Genomic DNA, 24,384 nt, shown 5'->3' with positions numbered 1-24,384 from the left:
CATTTTCAAAGAAATGATACAGCAATTTCTTCTTGTCTAACAGACGCTGGTGTTGTGACGGTTCCGACCCGCCATGTGCAGCCACAGAGAGTTAATCAGAGCCCGGGTTCGGAGCGGAGTCGCTGGGGCTCGGGCTGCACCGTGCAGCAGGCTCTGAGCAGGGAATGAGCCACGTGACTGCACGGGGGCAGTCCATCTTCTGGCTGTGAAAAAAAGCCATTTTGTGGCGCCTCTACTATATACAACCTAGTAAAGGCACTCTTTCTATTCCGGATATTCGTGCTGAAGAACGGGTGATTTTCTTGCAAAATCAGGTGAGCGCAATGCGACAAATAATTCACCTTTCCGACCCCCGGGAGCTGTGCGGCGAACTGCGTGCACCATTTGGGTATTTAAACGAAAATACAGAGCAGGGTCTCCTCTCTTTTCTGATATCCAATCTGATCATTCGCTTTCAAGATGGCCGCTTCGGATTCAATTTATTTTCTGCGCCGATCTTCCCTCTTTCTTTGTTTCTGTGCCCGTGCTGGCTTCTTCCGTGCACGACTCCCCGGGAGCGGGCAAAATAAGTTTTGCAGTGGGTGTCCTTGAGGGTTTATCTTGGCTCGTGCTTGTGCGGAGGCAGCTAGTTGTGTGGAATTAAGCGGCTGGTCGGACTGCTACTTGGTATCCTAAGTCACAGATCGGTAACTGTCGGGCGCTCAGCCGTGCTGCAATTTTGGTTCTGCATTTTGACAGCTGTTGACCTAAATGCTCGAAATTATCGGCATTAAATTGTATAAAATCTGTAGTTTCCGTCGATATCGGCGTATGCAGTGTGTCCTCCGAAGAATTCTTTCCAGAATCTTGTGAAGTCGCTGTGTGGCGGGGAGAGAGAGAACTGCGCATTGACATTACAGAGACCTGACAAAAACACATTTAAATAGCGAGGTAATGCGTGGGTACTGTGGGGGTAAATTATAGATTTAGGTACTACACGTCCAGTAGATTGTGAGTTTAAGCTTGTTTATGACGTTCAGCCTTTGTTTTGCATTTCTGGAACTTATTTTCGGGTGTACCTGTGGAGCATCGCCGTGGAGCAGTCACCCGCTCGCTCTTCCAGAGGGTCACGAAAACAAAAAATTAAAAAAAAAAACCGAGAACGCCACCTTCGTTTGCAGAGTAGATTTTACCCTGGAAATGTGTAAAATTCTTAAAGATGGAGACACGTGCGGCAGGTTTTGAGTTCAGTTAGTTGCAAAAGGAATTGTTGTGACGGAAATGCCGCGACCGCAGCCCGGACGACAGGGACACCAGAGACAAGACAATAAATGTAAATAGAGAAATACAGTGTCTCTACGACAAATTGCTGTTTTTAGGTTTATTTTAGAAATTATTTTCTTAGTCAGGATGTTTAGTTCGAAAATAGGTGAAGCAATACGACTGCCCCGCTTGCTTTAAAGGGCTCCTGAGGGATATACAGTATATGTACTGTGCATATTTACGCTCTTCTGAATCCGTGTTGGCGGACTCGGCGCCACCAGTAAACTTATGGGCGAATGAGGAAGAAATATATTTTTTCACTCGCGTTTTCCTGCTCTACGATGTTCACTGTTTGGAAATATGACCACGCGTGACCGTGTGAGGGAATACTGCAGCCAGGGCGGTCTTCAGAGTCAGCCGCGGACCTCTGGAGTTTGCTCAGAGGCCGCGCAGGATTCATTTGGGGGTTCTCGGCGTGGAATGATGATAAATTAATGAAGCATCGGCTCTATCGCAGAGCTGCTGCGCCCGCATAACCGTAGAGCTTTCAATTGCGAAGATGTTTGTCCCTTGTGGTTTATTAATTATATCCTTCTGTCTGCGCCTCCAGCTCGGCGCGTTCTTGTTTTAAGAGCCCGACTCACCCAGTTCGAGCATTTTTTTTCTTCATTTCAGTCACTGGAGATGAAGAGGGGAAGAAATATTAAATTAGTTTAAGGTGATGGGCAAAAAGTTTTTTTTTTTAGTCACCTAAAAAAACAAAGTATATACAGCCAATGTATATATTTACCAAAATGAGAACCCATTATCTAATCACCTTCAAATCTCAATTTAGAAAAGACGATATACGTAGTGTGATATGAAAGTTGTATTTTTCTGTTCGAAGTCTCTGAAGAGACTGCCGGCGCCCGACTCTTCCAGGTCGATTGGAGGAGCTGGGGCTGACGGAGAACGGAATTATTCGACGCGTTGAGAAGTGCGAGTCGGGGGTGTCTGAGAGGCAGCGGGCGGCCGCGGCCGCTGGAGGGGAAGGGCCTGGCAGCGAGGCCAGGTGCCAGAGTCGGAGAATTGCGTAACCGAGGGGCGCCTGCGGGAGCCGAAAATACGGGCTTTTTGTTTCCCCGAGATGTTTCTCAAATTTCCTGACGTTCCCGATCATCAACTGTGGCCGAGCTGTTATCTTACCAATCTGTTGATTATATAAATATGTCTAAAGCTTTTAAGTCCTCTTATAAAAATGACTGCTCATAATAGGCATCTTATGGGACATTGTTGCATTAACGGCGACAGACTGTCCATCTATCTGGACGTGTGGAAGCGGGCTTTGCTCCCAGACAGCCGGCGTGCTGCTCGCTCCGCACAGATGTTGGGAGGCGGCTGTGGAGGCGAAACAAAGGCGCGTGAATTATTTCAGTTCCGCGAGGGCTGCGCTGAGGCATGTGCGCATGACACGGGGAACACACTCAAACAATTACACTCGTATAACACGCTTAACAGGAGTAACTTTTTTGAACAAATATAATTTTCCTTTTAGGCGCTAATCGTTGCCATATGCGTGCACGGGCGAGTGTGGAAACAGTATGAACAGACGCGTGTTCTCAAAGACGTTCGTTCTATGCCTCGTTGTTTTGCTTGCGCGACTGCCTTTCGTTCTGCCTCTCGCCGAGTTTTGAAACCCCTTCCCTGCGGGATGGAGTTGCGTTAGCGTGCTTCGCCCTGTAGAGGTCGCTCTCAGCGACCCCAGCGGTACAGGAGGACTGGGGGTGATTTACGGTGAACCCCTCTAGCGCTGAATGGGCCCTAGGAAGGCGGCTACGGATTTACTGCTTATCGTGTTGTGATGGTTATTAGTCGCTGCATAGTTCAGGGTTGCCGCTTCAAAACAGCAGCAGTTACGGACGACTGGCCCGTGTCCAGCAGTAGCAACTTCGCACAGTCCCAGTTACCCCCAACAAAGAGAGGAAGCGCTGAGCAGCGCTGACACTGACTTCATACATCGACATACAATTCGCCACTTATAATGGTTGACAGGGGCTCGAGCTATTTGTGTACGGGCAAGAGTGGGCTACAAGTCTGTGTCGGAATTCTGTCTGTGAAGGCTTTGCGCCTTTCTTCCGTAAAGGAGGGCGAGCGATACCAGCAACACGACCCAGCGCTCGCAAGCTGGTGCTCTGCTGTCCACCGGTAACGTCTGGACACGTCCTCACTCTAATTCCCAGCGGTTTCATTCTCCCTGATGATTCACATGTATCCTCTAAATGACAAGTAACAGGTTTATTCCATGCTAAAAAAAGAGAAGAAAGAAAACACAACGTTTCGGCCGTTGAGCCTTCTTCAGGTGTGAAGATGATGTGGAGCTGTCGGCCGTAGAAATACCTTAGCCTAGTTTCTGAGGGAGAAACTGGTAGAAAGCATTAGTTTCCTAGAAAATTGTAGAAGAAACTTGTAGTCGAAGCCTTCTCCACACCCGAAGAAGGCTCCACGGCCGAAACGTTGTGTTTTCTTTCTTCTCTTTTCAGCGTGGAATAAACCTATTACTTGTTCCTTGGCAGCCTACGCATGCTGACGCAGCTGCCCACCTGAACTACTTTAAATAAAATGCTTGCACACACACACTCTGTGACCCAATCGAAAATTCGCGCATGGTTTCAAAATTCGACGTCATGACATTTCGGGGTGACTGAATTCTGAAACCCAGCCGCGTGGCCCTGCAGGGTTCTGCGAGCGCTAGCCCGGCCTCACTGTCCCCTCTGTGTATAATTGAGGTCCTCTGTTTCTCCAGTGGTTTAATTATTATCATGAATAATCACTAGCACAATAAAAGCTATTAACTGGGAGTTTTTAGCATTGGATGCTGGAGTAGTTGCTACGGTTAATATGTGGGCCACGATGAGCACACTAAAATACAACAGATAAAAAAAACGAGGAATAAAAATATATATCTTTATGAGCTGTTAAAGATAAGACTATTTGTGGTCAGACAGGATATGCGTCTTTTGGATGAAATTTAAAGGCATACGGCGTCTATGTCTGTTAAGAGAAAAACAAGAATCTTCTTTACCAACTTAAGACGCTGCTTTTTCTTCCTGTTAGTTTGGAACAAGGCGTACAATACAATTTGACATTACGTACAAGTAGTCAGTTAACACTCAAGTGCTGGAGTCTTGATCTGTTGCGTTTTGCGAGCGGGCTCTGGCTACTGAGGCAACAGCAGTGCAGCACACACGAGCGACAGCGCTGAGGACTGTACCGCGCGTGCGTGAGAGGGCCAGGCGCTATTTCTGTTTGTGCGCCGAGACCGAGTAATGAAGTTGGAAGGACGTGGGTGCGATAAATACGACGCCAAATCTTAAACTCTTTTAAAATCATGTAAAAAAATCAGGGTGATTAAAATGACACGTCAAGAATTCTTGTGTTTCGCGAAGGCAGATGGCAGATTCTGAACTACGAAGATGTAAAGGCGAAATCGCTGGACGCGGAACAGGGACGGACTAGCGGCCGCGTCAGACTCTCTCACCCGGCCTCAGAGCGTCAGGCTATCGGATATTCATTTTCTTGGTTAGGCAGCCGGTAGCGTCCAATTCCACGGCGGGGTCGGGGTGACCCCGCGCGCTCGCCTCGTGCGGCTCCGAGGCGGGCAGTCCCGGGACGTTTTGGAAGAGGAAGTTGTTCGCTCCCTCGTTTTTATTTGTTCTTATGGGTGAAGAAAGGCGTCCCTGTGCTACAGGAGCAACATTTGCTTACTATTCGAATGTCTTAGTAAAAGGAAAACTATCGTTTTAAAAACTTTTAAAGGATCCCGAGCTTATGTGAGTTTGTTAACATGATATTCCCGGAATATTTGGTGATAGAAATTGCCAGAATTTGAATCACACGACAAAAGCATATTTTTCATGTAGACCGGTATTCTGTCAGTTTTTATCTTTGTACCTGAGACTGTGTTAAACGCCACTAGAGATCTGGTGCTGCTGCATCTTTAATTTCCCTGTTTTTACTTCGGTTTGGTTTTGTGTTGCTTTCGGTGGACTGTGAACGCACTCTTCCCTCCACACGTATTAAGACGTATACGGAAGGCAGTGGCCAACTGGAAACGCCACAGGTGCACAGTAGAAGTTTAGCAGGCGAAGCTCAGTGAAGTATTTATCGCGCACCTAATTGTGGATCATTCCTTTCCTGCCCGTTGCCTGTGGTTTGAAGTAAGCGTGTCGCCTGTCCAGCGAGCAGAGCTGGTGCTGCGCGCAGCTGCTCCTGACCGGCGGTGTCTCAACCGGTAAATGTCGCGTTAATGTTGTGTAAATGTCGTTGTCGTTTGGTTGTTTGTTATTTTTAAATGCGAGGCCGAATTCCATTCAGACAGCATAGCGTTTCACATGCTGGTGTGTAATCGGCAAGAAGAAAATGAAAATCGGGGGTTTGACCGCTCAGACACTCACCTGAAGAAGGCTCCACGGCCGAAACGTTGTGTTCTCTTTCTTCTTTTTTTCAGCATGGAATAAACCTATTACTTGTTCCTTTGTACTCTATAACTATTTTAGCTTTGAAATCCTCGTCCTCTTTGACATTTGACATCCTAATGCCCCAGTCTAGTGACGGGGACACTGTACTGTAAACAGGCGCCGTCCTTCTGAGGAGACGTAAAACCGAGGTCCTGACTCTCTGTGGTCATTAAAAATCCCAGGGTGTTTCTCGAAAAGAGGAGGGGTGTAACCGCGGCGTATTTCCCATTGGCCCTTACCAATCATCCCTCCTAATAATCCCCATCTCTGAACTGGCTTCATCTCTCTGCTCTCCTCCCCACTGAGAGCTGGTGTGTGGGGAGCGGACTGGAGCATCATCCAGGTGGGGCTGCACACTGGGGGTGGTGGAGGGGATCCCCATTACCTGTACAGCGCCTTGAATAGGATGTCCAGGAAAGTGCTCTATAAGTGTATGCAATTATTATTATTAATTATTTGATCACCACGCTGTAGACTGTAGCACTGTCCTCAATGGAGCCACAACGAAATTAATAAACACCCCAACCCTAGCAATAGCGTTGCATTTTTGAAGAAAATACTACAAAGGAGAAACGCGCGGCCATTGTCGGTGAATTCGGCATTCCCACGCAGGTCTGGAGAAAATTCCCATTCCTGCTTTAACCCCTTCGGCGCCGGGAATTAATGGAACTTTCAGTCCACTGGCACCCGGCCAAGTCTCCCCGTGTCTCCATGGAAACGAGCCTGTGCTGGTGTGTTTACCATGGAGACTGTGCCCGGCAGCGCCTTGATCACTGTTACTACAGTATTAATAGGAGCCGCGCAAGAGCCACCAGTGGGGAATCCGGAAGTTGGGATCTAATTACCTGCGGTTCCGTGCGGTAAGGTTATTGTTGTCTTTTATTTACTTAAACGTGGGTATAGACACGTGTGGTCGGTGCCAAATCTAGCCAGTTCGCGCTACCAGTTCGAGTTCTGTGCTCTGGGTCTGTCTGTGAGTGATTCACTCGGCACAGCATTAACGATGGCTAATTCAGAACCTTTTAATGCACGAAATTAGCTGGTCGTGCACAACTGATGAGCGATGTGGCGGGTTTGGGCAGAGGAGCTCCTAACCCCCACGAACCGCGGCTCCGGCGATCTGCTGTTGCCTCAACGCGAGCGGTGACCGATCCTTAGTCAGAATTAGTTTCAAATCTGGGTTAATAATCAAATTTATATTTTTATTGTAATGTTTTACGATGCGTTCAGGGTTTTTGTCCTGTATTAGCTGGTAAAGAGGATATTATACTGCGGAGCTGTGGCGCGGAAAGAGGTTTTCTCTGTGGTCCTGCTCATTCCTGCTGCCGGTCGTTGACAAGAAACCGGAGATGGATGCGTGAAGACTCACAACTCTAGAGACTTGTCTATAAATATTATAATCCCTCGCCTTGTCTGAAGATTACTTAATTGAATTACTGAACAAATCACCGCTCGGAATTTCAGGTTGATAGACCACACAGACTATGGAAGCGCAACCTCCGTTATTCTATCGCTTTGTTAAACCCTGCGTGCGGTATCCACAGCGGTGGGACGTGTTGTTCATTGGCAGGACACACACAGAGGCTCTCCCCGCCGCCGAGATACTCTCACACGGGCTGGAGTTTCCTCTCAGCAGAATGCGTTTTGAGCTCCATGTGTGCAACTTTATCTGATTTGTCACGGCTCATCGCGCCTCTTGGCGCGCACGAGCAGTACTGCGAGAGGCTTAGCCTGCGGAGGTAATAAGGCGTTAAGCTCGGGGATAAATTCATTTGCGATCGGAGCAATTACACTGTACTCGACGGAATCCGCGCCACAAAACAAAATACAAATTACTGTTCAGTTTGCTGCTGCTACTCTATACCTGATCCTCAACAGTTGGGCAATAGAGGAACAATCGCACCGCCTCCTGTGCAGAGAATGGTCTTCTTTATTAATTATTAATATCTATTAAAAGTCTTTTAAATAATTCAAGCTTAACAAAACCTGAACAACAAATCTTTGCTGTTTCGTGTTTTAATTTTCGGTTTGCTTTGTTTGATCTTGGCGGTCAGGATGCAGCTGCTACAAGTGGAGCTCTCATGCTACAGAGCCGCACTGCAGCAGAGCATTGTGGGAGCTCCAACCCAGGCCAGTGAAAGGGGTTGGAGGGCATCCTGGACTCCAGTCCCTGCAATGCTCTGCAGGGAGGTTATGTTGTTTCATGCTGAAGAAGGCTGCAGGTCCTGCTGAAGAGCCTGAGTCAGCAGGTGTAGGCCACAGGGCTCCGTGTGCCCGCTGTGCACCTGCACTCTCCGTGTGCCCGCTGTGCACCTGCACTCTCCGTGTGCCAGCTATGCCAGAGCCCCTGAAAGAGAAGATTCTTACCACCTGATTTATTAAGGAATGCAGTTTTCAGACGCAACCTGTTTCTCCTGAAACTAAAAAATAAGTGGATTAAAATAATGTCCCCATTCCTGGTCCCAGGCTGGAGTTGAGTGGGTTTTCTGGAACTTGCTCAATTTTCAGTAGATAAAGACTACTTAACTCGGGTCAGTTTTATGCTTTTCCTCCTTTTTGACTTGGAAAACCTGCTTAGTTCCTTTTGCATTCAGTTAGCATTGCGCTGCCCGAGCCCCTGAGCGCTGGGATTCTGCTCGGAGTGTCACAGAAGCCCTTCCCAGAGAGCAGCACAGGGCCTGGAGCACAAGAGTGTTTATCAGCGAGTGTTAGCCCATCATGGGCTTCAGGGGGGACCCGCCGTGACAAACCCTCTGGGTGCTGTGGGGTCGTTGCAGTTTTTACCCCACTGTGGGAATAAAGAACCCCCCCACCCCCCGCCAGCTCACAGTAGTCACAGATTTCCCAGGAGATCTGAACAGTGGCGAGCCGTCAGGCTGTGAAAGCTTGCTTCCATTCTGCACAGGCTGTGTTTTCAGTGCTGCACATGCTGTGCTGTCAGTAAACACCAGCAGTTGCCTTTCATCAAGCATATGACACTTTTTATTTTTCTGTAGTGCTGGCATTGTCGTGCTGTAATTGCGCTGTCCTGCTGGCAGGCTGCAAACAGAGCTGCAAGACCCCTTTTGAAACAGGCGGGGGGGGGGGGGGGGGGAGGAATGGGTTGCAGTTGTCTGCAGGCCTGAGTTTAGATACCTGTGGTGTCTGGCTGACTCTGACCAACCCAAAGCCGACACCAGACCAGGTCTCTGCGGCTGACAGCACGGTCGGGAAGTTAGTGGACTGAGAGCCGTCCCAGCCTTGACTCAGAAATGAGATGCTACCTACACATCCCCTTCTGGGTGTGTAATGCAAAATGCAAGGCAAGGCGCTGGCTGGGCTCTTCTCTCTGGCTTTGGTTTGACCTGTTACTTGAATTATAATCCCTCTGAGATGTTTGGTTTTATTGCTTTTAAGAGGGAGTATAATCCTTTGCCATATGTCATATGTGAAGAGGTGAGTTGAAACAGATTGTAGACCTGTTGTTTAGGAGAGCCCCAGTCCTTTGGATTTTCAAACTGGGCTCAGAGATCTTGTTAATCTCAGATAATTAGGCCACTTGTTGTTTGTAAGTACAAGCAAGTTTTGTGATGAAACATTTGTAGCTTTTTACAATGTAGACATTTTAACATGTAGACAACACATCATATGGAACTACCATAAAGGGAGACTCCACCTGTAAATGCAGACTTGGAATTTTATGTTCCTCCTGGATTTCTCGAGCTGAGGGCCCAGTTTTATTTTGTCTTCCAGATCCTCCAAGCTGGATAAGATGCACAGAACCACCCGGATCAAAATCACAGAGCTGAACCCTCACCTCATGTGTGCCCTATGCGGCGGCTACTTCATTGATGCCACGACCATCGTGGAGTGTCTGCATTCCTGTATGTGTCCTGAGCCCTTCTGCTGCACACTCCCACAGGCATGATCCTGTCTCACACACACACACACACACACACACACACACACACACACACACCACCACCACCACCATCACAGGCATGATCCTGTCACACACACACACACACACACACACCACCATCAAAGGCGTGATCCTGACACATACATACACACACACACACCACCATTACAGGCGTGATCCTGTCACACACGCACACGCACACGCACACGCACACGCACACGCACACGCACACGCACACACACTGTCGAACCACTATTCACGTTGTCTCCAGTCATGCTGGAGATTCTCCTAAAACATTATTGAACATCTAATGATCAAGGCCACAGGTTATTTCCAATTCTTTAGAAAGTGCATGTTCCTCCTGAATGTATTTAATTATAAATGGGATACTGGCTAAGCTTGAATTTCTAGTAGCTTTTCCAGAGTCCCCCATCTGTGAAATTCTTATCATATAGTATTGACAAACCTTTCATGTATTTCATTTAATCATCGCTCCACTGGCCTGTATGACAACACCTTGAAGCCGTAACTCTCCTGGGAGGAAGCGATGGTAGAGAGGATTTGTTGCAGTAATTAATTTTGTGCAGGTGTTCAGAATGAACTGTATAGGTGTGGTCTTTCCTGTGTTGGCAGGGGGGATCTGTTACCTGTCAAGAGAATCACATTAGGAAAAAAAATCATTTTTTTAGCGCTTTCTTGGTTCAGAAATTGACCCTCTCTCTGTCTGTCCACAGTCTGCAAAACGTGCATTGTGGGATACCTGGAGACCAACAAATACTGCCCCATGTGTGATGTTCAGGTGCACAAAACCAGGCCCCTCCTGAGCATCAGGTAAGCACACCTGCTGTGCAGGCGAGCAGGTGCAGGTCTGTCTGTCTGCAGGCACCCAGGAGAAGGGCTGTCTGCGCTGTAGGATCTTGAAATCTTCCCAGGATTTTGACTCAGCATGCATCTTATCCATCCCATGGCACAGTTCTCTTCCTGCTAGCTCCCTAATTACTTAATTGATAATTAGCAGGAGCAGCGTGACAGTGGAGGTGGTGACTGTTAAAGAGTGCAGTGTAGTGGATAAGGAGGGCCACACATTTGTATGAAGGTTTTGTACTGATCTAGTGAGAGAGAGGTTCTCAGCAGTGATAATCCATGAGCACTGTCTATTAAATAGAGCTGTGTTGTGCATCATCTCGATGGCAATTTCTCAGCAGTTCTTAGAAAGACCCTGACAGGGGCAATCAGCACTTCAGAACGAGAGAGGAGCAGCTCAGTTCTTCAGTGCTCTGGGAATGACTTGAGAGGAGTCCATTCCCCTGCTGTCTTGACAGACCCTGCTCCTGTCTTCTCAGATTTACATATCTCCATTATCCAAGTCATCTTGTACTGTTAAAACTTTTCACTAACCTGTGTATTCACATCCTGGGTGTGCTCTGCGTGTTAAAGATATTTTAATTTGTTTTCCCATTTCTCTCTGAAGGTCCGATAAAACCCTGCAGGATATTGTGTACAAGCTGGTTCCTGGACTCTTCAAAGGTGAGGTGGTCACTGCCCAACTCTGTCCCTCAGATGGCTGTTGTGATTAAGAGAATTAAAAACTCGCTGATCTCCTGGCTCCGTCACTCATGTCTTGTATGTATGACATCACACTCTCTTTGACATTAAATTCCCTGAAGCCAAAAAGTGACACAACAGAAATGTTACTGGTGGGCAGCAAATGTCAGTGATGGTGGGTGGCTTCCTCATTCATGCGTCAGCAATAGTGAGGAATCTGAGAGTCACAATTTAATCCTCTCCTATCTTTTGAGTCCCATGTGAAAAAAATGGTTAAGACATCTTTAATTCACCTTAGAAATATTGCCCATATTAGGCAATTTCTATCCATTTCTGGGTGCTTGATTCATGCATTTATAACATCATGTCTTGATTTTTGCAACTCTTTACTCTGTGGGCTCCATCATTCTCTTCTCAGTAAGCTGCAGTGTGTCCAAAACTCGGTCAAATATGAAGTCACATTTTCAATATAACTAGCTTCAAACAATCTGGCTCCATCAAACATCCTCCATGTTTACACTTGCTTGTGCTGCTACTTTCCTGCCCTCTGACCCTCCTTACCATAAGAATACAAACAGGCAAAAGCACCCTGAGCTCTGCAGAATCTGAGACTTTGCAGCAACATATTATTGCGTAATGGTGAGGTGCCAGTGGCAGGTCTGGATCACCTGCAGCGTGTAAAGAAAGTCTGCACCAGACTGAAGCCAGCAAAACAGGTCCTGTTAAACCTGTGACCACAGGCGGACTTCTCAGATTTGTGCTTTGTGTTCAAGTGCAGCGGCTGGGTGACTGTGCTCCCCTGTGTCTGCGGTATGAGAGCAGGCGTGTTGCGCTGTCGCGTGTGCGGGGCAGCCATGTTCCCTGTGTGACTCCGTGTCTGTCTTGCTCTGCTCACAGATGAGATGAAGAGGAGGCGGGACTTCTATGCAGCAAACCCAACAGCAGACAGTAGGTGTCGCTCTTCCTCCTTCTATTTGTTAGTATAGGACAGAACATGCATAGAGAACATAAGAATATAAGGACTGATATAAATAAAAGAATGCCTCTCAGGTCCTTTTACTGATTTGGTTGTTAGTAGTTTTTTGATCCCAGAAACTCATCCAGCTATTTTCGCTGAAGATCACGGGGAGTGAGTGTAAGCTCCACAGCTGGATAGTCACAGACAGCCTCGTGGCTCTCCATCTGAAGAAGAACCTCCAGTTCTCGGTTTTAAATGTATTTACTCTGAGCTTCCACTTGGGCACCTGGGTCCGTGTGTCAGGGGAGAGACTGACATAGCCCAGCGGGTCGATCTTGAGCGTCGCCAAGAGCAGGTTGTGATTGAACATCTGGATCTCAGTGGGACGGGACCCTGCTGGTGAGATACAATGAGATCTGAGATCTGTTTCCAGCGTCACTGGGAGCGCCCCAGCTGTTTCTAGAATACTGTACCCAAGAGCACGTTGGGCAGAGATTGTACTTCTCTCCTCCCCTGTGATGTTTTCTGACCTGTGGTCTCCCTGTGTCCCGTCAGCGGCCAACGGCTCAAATGAAGACCGGGGGGAGGTGCAGGAGGAGGAGAAGAGGATTATTGCGGATGACGAGATCATCAGCCTGTCGATCGAGTTCCACGAGGGCACCAGGTGAGAGGCAGGGGTCCCGCCGTGCTGGCCCCTGGGCACCAGCTCTTTCCGCACCCCCACAGGAGAGTGACCGACTTGGGTAGCCTCATCCCAGCCTTTTGTAGAGGTGATAGAGTTGGTAATATACCGAGTGCAGCTCTCAGCTGTCACAGGTAATTGTGTCATCTCTGCACTTCTCTTGTTTGCAGAAACGAAAAGAAAGTCCATGAGTCCAGAGAGTCGGACAAAGAAAAGGTGAGTGAATGTATCCTGATTGACCAAGAGTATTTTTCTTCATTGTTGTATGTGAAAACATGTAACTATTAATATGTAATGCATTGCTATTCTATCCAAATTTAAAGATCTTACTGATTATGTGAATTATTGTGCTTTTGAGTGAGGTACTACACCTGAACTAATCCAGTAAAATACCGAAATGAATTAATGGGTGCAAATGTAATCTTGTGGTTGAAAAAAACCATCAGCCAAACGTATAAATATGTATCATAGGTGAACTGCTACCAGGTATCAGGAAAAAGTATTTTAATATCACATTGCTACATTCATATTTTTGGAACATCTCTGCTTGCATCTGCATCTGTATCTGCAGACAGCTCTGACCTCTGTGCTGTTTCCTCTGTAAAGTTCACCTTGTGTGTTTCTTTCCCATCAGGGTAACAACAAGCGCTTCTTGCGCTGTCCAGCAGCCATGACAGTCATGCACTTGGCCAAGTTCCTGCGCAGCAAGATGGACATTCCCAGCAACTACCGGGTATGTCTCTGTAGCAGGCTGGGGCTGGCCCAGCGCATTTTCACATAGCGCACTGCAGTGGGCCAATAACAATGTCCAGCTGCCAGCTAGACCACTGTGACATGCAGGTACAATGAGCTGATGCATGTGATAGTGTGATGGTCCATTCCCATCCCAGTCCAATAATGTTAGTAATTACATTGCAGTTAATGGGTAAAGACTTGTGGTTTCACACTTGTTTCTGTACTGAATTCAGCACTGTGTCAGCTGTACCATTGTTATAACACATAAACATGCAAAACAAATCCTAGTTTGGCTCTGACCCAGTCAGTCCCCTGTGCAGCAGCATGTCAGTAACAGTTCAAGTAGGTAGCTGTGTCAGCATGCATAGGCTGCAAAGAAAAAAGGTTTATTCGAAGCTGAAAAGAAAGGAGACGCAATGTTTCAGCTGTGAAAGAAGGCTCCACAGCCAAAACATTGTGTCTCTTTTCTTTTCAGCATCGAATAAACCTTTACTTGTTCCATGTCAGTAACAGTGCTAACCGTGATAACCACTGGTAACTAGCCAACTGTCTGCGCTGCTGTGTGATTGAAGTCTCCTGTTCATAGAACTTGTCTTGTTTCTGTTGCAGATTGAGGTTCTGTATGAAGATGAGCCCTTAAAAGACTATTACACACTCATGGACATTGCCTACATTTACACATGGAGACGGGTGAGTTCTGTTGTCTTCTAAGCCCAATTTCCTTGTAGAACAATAATGAACAAGCCACAAGCCGAAAGCACAGCTGGGTCTCCTAGTAGGGTAGTATGTATCATTACATTTACTAGTAGCCTATTTCAAATGTGCATTTTTAACTGTATTGTTTATTATTGTGTGTGCTCTGGTTTGCAACCTAAGTCATCCTGCATGAGAACCTGCTAAATGAATAAAAATGCCCTTGCACAACACGCAGCCCTGACGCTGGGTCCATTTGCACTGGAGAGTACATGCTGTAGCACAAGCAGTGTTGTGTCTGTAATATTAATACAGCTTTCCTCTGGGAATGATCACCTCCATTCCTCCTGAAGGGCTGGTTTTAGAGGACATGTAGCTTTTAAGTTCAAACCACACGTGCAGCAGACCTGGAGAATCAATCAAAGGGCTCAGGTCCAAGGTGCTCCTCCTGTTCCCCGAGTGAAGGAGATTCTGGCTCCTGCTGCCAAGGGAGCCCTTCAAGTATGTCGTTCCAGACAAGCTTCTTTTTCAGCTGTTCAGTTTCCTACTAAAAGGAAGTACGAAAACATCAGTGTGCTGTAATATTGTTAGAATATCATCAGACCAGTGGAGGCCCTGTTATTGTCCCCAGTACAGCAGAGAGCATGATTGCATCAATCAAAGCAAAAGGTCTGCAAAGCCAATTAGACATTACAATTATTAGACACTGCAGAAGCATGTGGTCCCAGTATGGGAAACAGATAACCCTGAAGGTCTGGGCAGTGTCTGTCTGCTGCAGTGCTGTGGACTGAGGTGGCTGTGGTCAGCGTGTGGTGGAATCTGACCGGTGCCTCTGTTGATCAGAGCACACTGCAGGTGCGTCCAGCCACGGTGCTCCTCTTGGACTCAGGAGGGGTCGGGAACAAACCAGTCAGCCAGAAGGTAATGGATTCCCTGGGGTCGTCTGAGGAAGGACTGGCCCAGGGCTGGTGTGGGGGTCTCCGCTCGTGCGCAGGCTGGCTGGAGTTCTGACGTGCTTGTGCCTCTTGTCCCTTGCAGAATGGCCCCCTGCCCCTGCAGTACCGGGTGCAGCCCACCTGCAAGCGCCTCAAGCTCACCCAGCCCCCTGCGGCCAACTCGGACGGCATGAACACCAGCGCCAACTCGGAGAGCGAGTCTGCCAGCGACAAGGCCAGCAGCCCAGCCACGCTGCCCTCCTCCTCCTCACCGCTGCCCAGCCCCACGCCCCCCAGCCCCAGCCCGCGCCCCGCCCAGCCCACGCCCCCGCCACTGCTCAACGGGGCCCTGAACTGCCGCCAGCTGTCTCCCCCCGCCGGCCGCGGACGCAAACTGACTGTCAACGGGGGCTCGGGTGCCGGCGGGGGGGGCAGCGGCGTCGGCCCAGCAGTAGCCACAGCCACAGCCTCCCCCCTCGGCTGAACGGACCGATACCCCCCGCCCGCTGCCCCCTAGAGGCTGGGAGCTGAAGGACTCTGCTGGGCTCGACCCAGGCAGCCTCGACCTGGCCGTCCTCCTTGTTCTGCTCCCACGGACTGCTGCAGATGGGGTCCTGCGCTGCGTCTCTTGGACTTTTGACCTTTATCTGGGGGGAAGGATGGGTGTGACTCCAGAGGGGGGTGGAAGGTGGGGGGAGGCCGTACTTCAAGAAGAGTGAGTGAGAGGTTCTTGTAATTGCAAATAATTCTCCAGTCCTACCTGTGTCCATGTCGATCTGCATATATACAGTGCATTCTATGTATATGTCTGTATATATAGGAGTGCATGAGTGTATATATTCACTCTTTAACCAGAGCATGTGTGTATATATATATAATTATACATATGTATATACAGTATATGCATACATATTGCCTTCTCATTAGTGAGTAGAGAAAGATTTTGAGTTAACCTGAATTTCCTGTTTGTTTTCCATCAGAACAGCTGTTGTTATTCTGTTCTTGTCCTTGAGTGTTGCTCAGGCTCGTGGCTCGCTGGTGGGAGGGGGTTGAGGGTGAGAGACAGACAAGTCCCAGAGCAGCCCGGGCGCTGGGGTTTGAGTGTGCTGGACAGGTCTGTTGCGGCTCATCGTAGCGCAGCCCCGAGGATGTGTGGAGGAAGTAACCGCGCGGCCGGTAGAAGCAGAGCCGAACCCACCTGGACTCCAGTCGCTGCCTCTGGCCGAAGCCAAACTCTCCCCTCGCCTCAGGATCTCTCCGCTGGGAAAGCAGAGCCGTGGAGCGCTGCCCCCTGCTGCTTCCGAGAGCAAATGAATGGGGGCGGACAGTGATCGACAGTGAGCTCCAGCTTGTGGGTGGTGCAGCCTCTCCTCTGGATCTCCAGTGTGCTGTGAGGTTATGGACATGTGGCCAGCTGCCAGTCCTGATCGAGACCAAAGACGGTGTCATGTCCGGGCAGTACAGAACAACTCCTCGACAGTTCCTCAGATTCCTTTTTTGTATTGTGTGTATATATATTTGAAGGATTTTTTAAAATACATTTCAAAACCTTTCTAAATCTTGATTGCGAACACCAGAGGGAGAATATCAGCTGTTCACTCTCCTCTCCACATTATTCCAGCACAGGCCAACAGGGGGCGCTAGAAATCACAGGTGGATCAGTTGTCAACCCTCAAGTCCCGAGAGCTATTAACCCTCAAGTCCCGAGAGTTATTCAGCTGTAAATACAAAAAGATCAGCTCTATCGCCCCTTTCTTCAGCTCCTCCAGGCTGAGTAAGAGGTTCTGTTCCTGCTCGCCACTTGAGCCTGGTTTCCTCTTCCTGCTGCATGGAGACATGACTGACCAGTTCCCTCCATGTGTGAAGGGTTTATGAAATAAACCTCCAACTTCCGTTTGTTCTGAAAACAGTTTTTGAAGTTACCTAGGATGCTCGAAGGGGTAAAAAAAAAAGAACTGGATTTTATTTTTTAAATCCCAAATTTATTTTGAGCGATCTGTCACCAAGTGATGCTTATAAACAACCCCTACAGACTGAATAGATTCACCACCAGCCTGTGTTCCCATCGGCGCTGTGCTTCCACACCCTGACAGATCTCTCCTGCTTCCGCGTTGCAGAGACCAGCAGCGTTTGTGTTTGTTAACTGAAGCTCTGGGCGTAGTAGCAGCTGTAGCCGGTCTGACAGTGGGCTCTCGGAGCAGACTGGTCCCCTTTCCCACAGCCATGTGTGGGGTGCAGATCAGAGGTACACATCCTGCAGCAGGGAGCTCTGTGCTCGGAGCCCTGTGTGCTCTGTGCCAGGAGCTCTGTGCTCAGACCGCTGTGTGCTCTGTGCAGAAAGCTCTATGCTGGGAACCTTGGTATAGTGAGCTCTGTGCTTGGATCCCTGTCTACACTGTGCTGGGAGCTCTGTGCCAGGAGCCCTGTGCGAGTCTCTGTTACACAGCTCTGCGCTTCACCGTGTCTCTGGGCTTTTCATTTCAACTGTGTCCTGAAATATGTAATTGAAATAATTATTGGCTTAGCTGAACAGTTTAATCCTCCATAGATCTGAAACCGCTGAAAGGCCCAAACAGGCAAGGCCAGAGGTGTGATCTCCTGAGGGGAGTCTCAGCTCATTTGAGCTAGTTTTTTGCTTTCCTTCTGTCCATAACTCACGTTCAGGGCACCTGGACTCCTACAGGAGTGTAGGGGCATCATGGCGAATTACAGAAGTGAAAACGTAGGTCTGATTTAGCCATGCAGAGTCACCTGGGACGAATGTGCTGAAAACCCTGTGGCTCTGTGTCTCTCTGGCTGCAGGTTAATGCTCATTCAGAACACAACCCAGAATCTGAGCTGGGAGGGCTGAGGATCAGTGTGTCCTCTGAGCGTCGCACTTATTTTGCAAAGTACAGGACTGAGGGGAAGAAGGAAATGGACTTTTAAAAATATATAATAACAAAACTGTACAAACTAAATGGTACAACCAAAATGTGTTGCATCCTGTACAATGTTACATTTCATGTAATATATTACAGTTAGCCTAAATGGTTATTGTAAAAAAGGAAAAATAAAAAGACAAAGAAGTCAGACTATCCTGGTTTGTAAATGTAATAAAAGATTTTTTGTGAGGGAGTATGAAATAATTTTTTGTACCTAAATAAAAGAATACATCTTTGTGGCATAAGGTTGTGTTAGTGCTTCCTTAACTGACACTGAGCCTCCACAGTGTCTGTCACCCCAGGCATGCAAGAGCCCTCCTGAGCCCCCACTCTGCTAGACAGCCTCACCAACAGCGGCTGGGGACATTAGTCTACTGCCAGGACAAGATTGTAAATAAAATACCACCTCTGCAGTCTGTACCCCCTGACCCTGCTGGCGGGCCAGTCAGGCTGTCTGTGGTCTGTATGCCTGACCCCGGTTCTGACTGGTGACAGGCCAGTCGGGGTGTCTGAGGTCTGTACCCCTGACCTAAGTTCTGACACACCTGCTAAGCCGTACTGAGAGACTGAGAGCTGTACTGACAGCAGTTTGTGCTCTTCGGGAGAACTCAAGCAGTAGATTCAGCTGTACTCTTACAGAATGGAGGGCAGAGCCCAGTCTGGGAGGAGGGAGGCTGTGACAGCAGCAGGGACAGTCTGACTGGGAGAACCCGGAGTCTCTGTAGGCCCTCAGGATCTTCTGGCTTTGTGTTCGTTACAGTAAATGCACCAGAGTCTCAAGACATGGCAGGTGGGAAATTTTAGTGTTGTGAAAAGTAATGCAATGACTGCCCCCATATCACGTGTATTGAACACTTTCATTGCAGAGAATACCTTTACAGCAGACCTGAAACATCTTTACAGTCAGCCAAGAACAGTCTGGTTTTTTACAGTGGCAATCTTAACATTCTTTAAAAACTGAATTCAGCATTGAGACACGCGTCTGCCACCCCTGTTAGTGCAGCACATGCAGCAGACGGCTGATGTCAGCTGTTTAGGAGAGATTCCAGCACAGGGCAGCCTGCACATCTGTACGCGGAGCCTGAGGCTTGTTGACCCCTCAGGTGCAGGACGCCCGATTCCCGGGGCTGGACGTCCTCTGCGCCTCACAGCGGCTCGGGGGGGGGGATCTCGGCCTGCTGCACGAAGTCCAGCTGGTGAGTCCCGTCGCAGAAGGGGGGGCGGCCTGTCCGCTTGCAGCCGCACAGCCAGGCGGTGGCGTCCTGCTCCACAGTGAAGCGCAGGGGCGCCAGGCCGGGCGCCAGCTGCTTGTGAGTCCCGTCGCAGAAGGGCTGCAGCACAGACCAGGCAGGAGGGGGTGTTAACGGGGCCAGGTGGTTCACAGGAAGCGAGACGTTAAACACCCTGACTACAGGAGCGCATGACAGGCTGAAGGCCAGAAACTGAGGACATGCAGAGGAGAACGTTCAAGGTTGTACATCATTTAACTTCTCCAAGGCTGCTCTGCTCGAACGGCCTGTGATTCTCAGCCAGAGTGCAGCAGATGAGCTAGGCTGTGCTGTGAACAGCTGAGCTGGAGCTGCACCACAGTCAGTGCCTCCACACTCAGCGATGAAGGTGCTGTGTTTAACCTCAGTGGAGCTCTGGAAACCTTCAGTGTCACTGATCCAGCGGACTTGAGCCCAAAGCTGGTGAAGTGGGCTGTGGGCTGTGTGGAGCCTCACCTGGTTCTTGCTGTGGCCACAGGAGCACCAGGAGTATCGTTTCCCTGCCTTCAGCTCCACCTTGTAGGGCTGTTTGGCAGCAATGACCGGCGCAGGGCTGCTGGACAGCGGCTGCACCTGCACCTGCACAGAGAGACATTTTCCCCGAGTTGCACTTTTCCATCTAATCACATTTGCCTTGGAATGGAGGCTGTTTCTTGCTCTTAAAACAGAGACCATCGGAGAAGTTTCCCGCAAAGCGACCGAACTCTGTGAGCCACCTGCTACAGGCGACTCTCGGCTGACCGCGGCGGAAGCTCGGCTAGAGGGCGCTCGTGTCCCAGCCGCCGAGGGAGGCGAGTCTGAGCCGCGGCTGCACTCGTGAACAGGACCCTCTCCTGCAGAGATCAGACCCGTGCGTGAATTACTCGAAAACCGTTTTCAATCTTGAAAGCTTGTTTGATTATCAATATTTCACAAGTATTCTGATGGAAAGAAAACACGCATTAACCTACATTTCACCACCAAAGACATATATCTTCGCTAATCACATTCTGTTTCTCACCTCAAAGCATCCCCCCTTTAAAACCGGTGATTAACGGTCACCCGCGGGGAATGTCTCTCGAAAGGGCCTCTCTGTGATCTCAGTAATTTATAGTAATTAGAGGCGCGCTAATGAAATATGCCCTGCGGGCAGAGAATCTGCAAGCTACAGCCGGCGAGCGTGTAAGAGTGTGTCGGGATGCTACAGAAACTATGCGCGAGAGCGCGAGATGAGAAGCACGCGGGTGTGTTTGATTCAGGACGTTTGTCTTGTGAGCGGTTTTTTCCCCCTCGAGATCAGTCAATAAGCGCTCATCAGCTCAGCTGTTTAGCCTCCCACTGCCCTTTCTACCGGTCACGGGAGGTCTACATGAACAAACTGACCGTCTCCGGACTCCTGCAAAAGACAGGATGTCGGAATAATAATAAATTAATAATAAGCCTGGGCTGAGGAACCAGCGACACGTTTCCATGATCAAGTGCGACGTCAACAGCCCATGACAGGATAATCTCTGTGCACGCAAGACTTCATGTGTCGCCTGTCCAAACCCCAGACTTTGTCGCGTATGAACTCGACAGGAGGCGTCCCATCTTTTGCATTTAGCTTGGGTAAAAACAGCAACACCCGCAGCCGCGTCGGTTCTGGTGCAGACGGGCGAAGTCCAACAGCTCGAGGGCAGAGGCGGATCGTCACACACGGCTGCCAGACACGAGTCCCCTTAAAACTTGTCTGCTGCTCGTCTGAAAACGAACGAGACGTCTTCGGATTTATTCAAATTGTCTTTTTCATCGTGATGCGGGATAAAAAGTACGGTGCTTGTATATACGACACAGATGATTCCCCGTTTTTATCATTTTCAACAAGATGGCATTTTCTGCAGTACCTCAGCAGGAGGCGCGGGGGAGCTCTTAGCCCAGCCACTTGCTCTATGTAACGAACACATTTTGTACGTGTTCCTCTGTGCTCCTGCAAACATGTCATATTCGTCGGCATATAACGACCCTCTCTGTTTAAACACCGCTGTAATTGCACCCTGAAAACAGACGACCTTAAAATCTAAGAAGCTGATCAAGTGGCAGCTCGGTGTTCGCCGGTACTGCCCGTGTGCTGCGGAGCTCGACAGGTACGAGACACTGCGGCGGCAAATTCCTCGCAGCTCCGACAGCCTTCACTCACCCGGAATCTGCAGCCGTGCCCCCTGAAGGCCGCCGGACTCGCATTGCTCAGCGCCAGCCTGTAGACACTCATCTCCGCCGCACAGCGCTGCCGCAGCTCCAGGTCACCGGAGAGCTGCAAGACTGGGCGGCACTGGCGGGGCCGTGCGGGGCACACAGACTACTGACAGAAGGTTCCGCTTGTCTTAAGATGCGTTCCCTGATGGGCTTCGCTCTAACTGACCAAAAACAGATTTTTCTTTTGTGAAAAGATCTCGAGTAGCCATGCTTAAATCAGACGTACACCGAATTTCTAAACGAATGCGAACTACATTATCGGCGTGCTGGAAGTCCGTGACGGAGGGTGCAATGTTCTGTCTCCTAAGGTTAACCTCTGCTTTCTTCCAGCTCCAGATCCGAGCTTGCTGCTGGTAACATCGTGGTAGAAAATATCCAGGTCAGAGCGGGGTGTGACGCCCTTCTGATCTCCTGTCTTGATTTCAGAGGGGTTCTGGGTGGGCCTGTCACCGCGAATCACTGCTCGCTGTCTATGCAGAAAGGGACCAGTGTCAAGGAGCAGGGCCTCCTCAGAGCTCCCCAGCAGACAGAGACGAAGGCTTTAGTAAGGTCAAAGAAGGTCGTGCGGACTGTTGAGCTCCGAGCCTGTTTCCTGCTGCAGTGAAGGTGATTTCAGCTGTGTCTTCCGCGGGCCTGGACCCCCGAGAGCTCATCAGCAAGGGGGTGCTCTCCGCTGGACCCTCTGACTGGAGTACAGAGCTGATCCGGGATCTCTGCACCCCAAAAAACTAACGAGTCAGGTGGCCAAAAGTCTGCTACAAGGAGAAAAAAAACGGCTGTATATCGCCCTCCTGTGGCGCACGTAGGCATTGCATACACAACCTCAGAAAAGGGGGTAAATGATACAGTAAACTATTTAGGCTACATATTTCCAATAGCACAAACGAGTACGTATCTAATCATTAAGAACGATAAAATACAATGATTTGTTGTCACCATCGTTGGGTTTAGTTTTTTTTACTTTTTTGTACAGAATAAAAATGTATTACTTTTTTAATGTAATATTAACTAGAAATGTATAAACGGGGAAACTCGGGGATATTATAAACCTACCTGTTCTTGGTAAATGGTGAGCTCGCCAGTATATCCGACTGAATGGAATCCCACTTAACCCCGTTGCTAGGCACCGCGGAACAAGCTTCGCTGCGTCGCTATGGATACTGCAGGATTCCACGTGAAGTTGAGAGCCTCGTGCTTGTCTGCGTTAATTGCCAAACAAAGTGCAGGAATGTGTTCAGCTGACGGTATAAATACAGCACCTGTGGGCTAGAAATACGCATTTCTTTATGAAAAGTTAGGGAATAAATTATTAAAACTTAAACCGTTATACAAATCAAATCAAAACACTCCACACAAGTTCAAAAGAAATGGCTATAAAACTCCTGAGTCGGGCGTCTGGGCTGGATCCTCCTGGTCTTAAAGAGGCGGCTAGTGTGACTATTGTGAGTTAGCCCACACATCTCTCCCCGCTGGCTCTTCTCAAAGAATCGTTTTAGGTGTTTTAAACTCAAGTCTTCCCCCCTTGTCACGTCCGTGAAGTTCCGTGCTCTGTCAACTGTTTTTCGCCCTATTTAAACATTTCAATCTGAGCTCTCGTTTCAAACGTTGTGGTGGACTATTTCGGGTTACAATGCAATAGTTAAGCACTTGAATAGACAAATTGGGTTTTGTCGTTCTCTCGACAGCTCGACAGGGGGCGGCAGCGGGTCACATCGCGGGCTCTGCGTGTTGGTTTCTCTCGTCACGCAGATCAGACGGACGTGCCTCTGAACGAGCAGCCGTTTCAGCACCTGGACGTTTACTTATTCTAAACACAGCGACGACTCTGAAAATCAAATCCTAACTTATCCGTGGATCTCGTCCAGCCGTTTTTCGAAAACACCCGTGTACCAGCTTTGACAGCACAGCGGGCCAGATAGTTCCCGGCTCCTACACCCCTTTGTGTAAAGTGCTGCCTGTTCTTCCCCCCCCCCGAGTCTGTGATCCCTGGCTCGTCTTTCCCTCTTCTTTCTGAAGATATATACTTGGTTAACTCTGTTAAGGGTTAAGGATAATTGAATCGGGCCGACTAAAACCGGTTTTATTCTGTCATCCTTGAGCTTGATTCGTGATGACAGCAGACACTAGAGAGGAGGTACAGCGGTCCTTGCTCATATCTCTGTGGCACACCAGGTAGTTAATCGCTCCAATCTGAGAATTCATCCCTAATGTTTTTTATTCATGAATTAATTATCAATTCAAATGTGGCTTTGAAAGGCCAGTACCGGAAATTCGATTCTCTTTCATGACAACCTTTATTAAACCCTTTAAAAAAAAATCGTAGTATACCATATGTTCCGTTTGTAGCCATCCCTGCTTGTAATTACGATACTAATGGTAGCAAAAACGAGTCATGAAAAATTCGGAAACATCTGTTTTAGCTGTTTTTTTTTAATGAAAGGGTTTTTAATTCTGATCATAACTTTTGGGTTAAAATTTGGAATCTGTATTTTACCTCTACTGCACGTGCGATGGACATTCGGAACAATGTTCGAAAAAGTGGTTGAATGACGCGATTTCATCCCAGATAAAAGAAATAATAGTCTGAGAAACCCATTGTAAAGAAATCCAGAAATTGTTACTACTGTTCGTATGACATAATTCTGCGAGTCAGACCTGTGGGGAAAATTCAACCGCTTTTTTTAAACCAGGATTGACATACAACGTAATTTCAACAAAGCAAAAATGCAATTGCGCTTTGTGACTTCAGCAGAGTTTGAGCGATTTGTATATTTTTAACGTGTTGGTAACCGTA

General features: G+C 48.6%; 2 protein-coding genes across 5 annotated transcripts; one reads left to right on the top strand and one right to left on the bottom strand.

The window, feature by feature from the left end:
* The first annotated feature begins 201 nt into the window (after window positions 1-201).
* Window positions 202-18,353, top strand: LOC148814859 (polycomb complex protein BMI-1-like). Of its 2 annotated transcripts, XM_088906294.1 has the most exons (11): window positions 218-314; window positions 9,471-9,601; window positions 10,374-10,470; window positions 11,111-11,166; window positions 12,082-12,132; window positions 12,698-12,806; window positions 12,995-13,040; window positions 13,459-13,557; window positions 14,169-14,249; window positions 15,015-15,173; window positions 15,291-18,353. In XM_088906294.1, the coding sequence occupies exons 2-11, from the start codon at window positions 9,490-9,492 to the stop codon at window positions 15,669-15,671; spliced, it is 1,191 nt and encodes a 396-aa protein (XP_088762420.1). In that variant the 5' UTR covers window positions 218-314; window positions 9,471-9,489; the 3' UTR covers window positions 15,672-18,353. The 2 variants fall into 2 exon arrangements, with proteins under 2 accessions (XP_088762421.1, XP_088762420.1); XM_088906295.1 differs by lacking the exon at window positions 15,015-15,173 and having other exon boundaries at window positions 202-314.
* LOC148814858 (uncharacterized) lies at window positions 17,148-22,788 on the bottom strand. 3 transcript variants are annotated; one of them, XM_088906298.1, is made up of 4 exons: window positions 22,644-22,780; window positions 21,535-22,345; window positions 19,836-19,958; window positions 17,148-19,442 (listed from the first exon to the last, which is right to left on the bottom strand). In XM_088906298.1, exons 2-4 carry the CDS (start codon window positions 21,604-21,606, stop codon window positions 19,257-19,259), a joined length of 381 nt encoding a protein of 126 aa, XP_088762424.1. In that variant the 5' UTR covers window positions 21,607-22,345; window positions 22,644-22,780; the 3' UTR covers window positions 17,148-19,256. The 3 variants fall into 3 exon arrangements, with proteins under 3 accessions (XP_088762424.1, XP_088762422.1, XP_088762423.1); XM_088906296.1 differs by having other exon boundaries at window positions 17,148-19,958; window positions 22,644-22,788; XM_088906297.1 differs by lacking the exons at window positions 21,535-22,345; window positions 22,644-22,780 and having other exon boundaries at window positions 19,836-21,520.
* Between the last annotated feature and the right edge of the window lie 1,596 nt (window positions 22,789-24,384).

Source organism: Atractosteus spatula, chromosome 26, assembly GCF_055471065.1.
Source record: "Atractosteus spatula isolate fAtrSpa1 chromosome 26, fAtrSpa1.hap1, whole genome shotgun sequence".
Classification (NCBI taxonomy): domain Eukaryota; kingdom Metazoa; phylum Chordata; class Actinopteri; order Semionotiformes; family Lepisosteidae; genus Atractosteus; species Atractosteus spatula.
The sequence above is the reverse complement of the archived record's forward strand: the minus strand, read 5'-3'. Positions and strand labels throughout refer to the sequence as shown.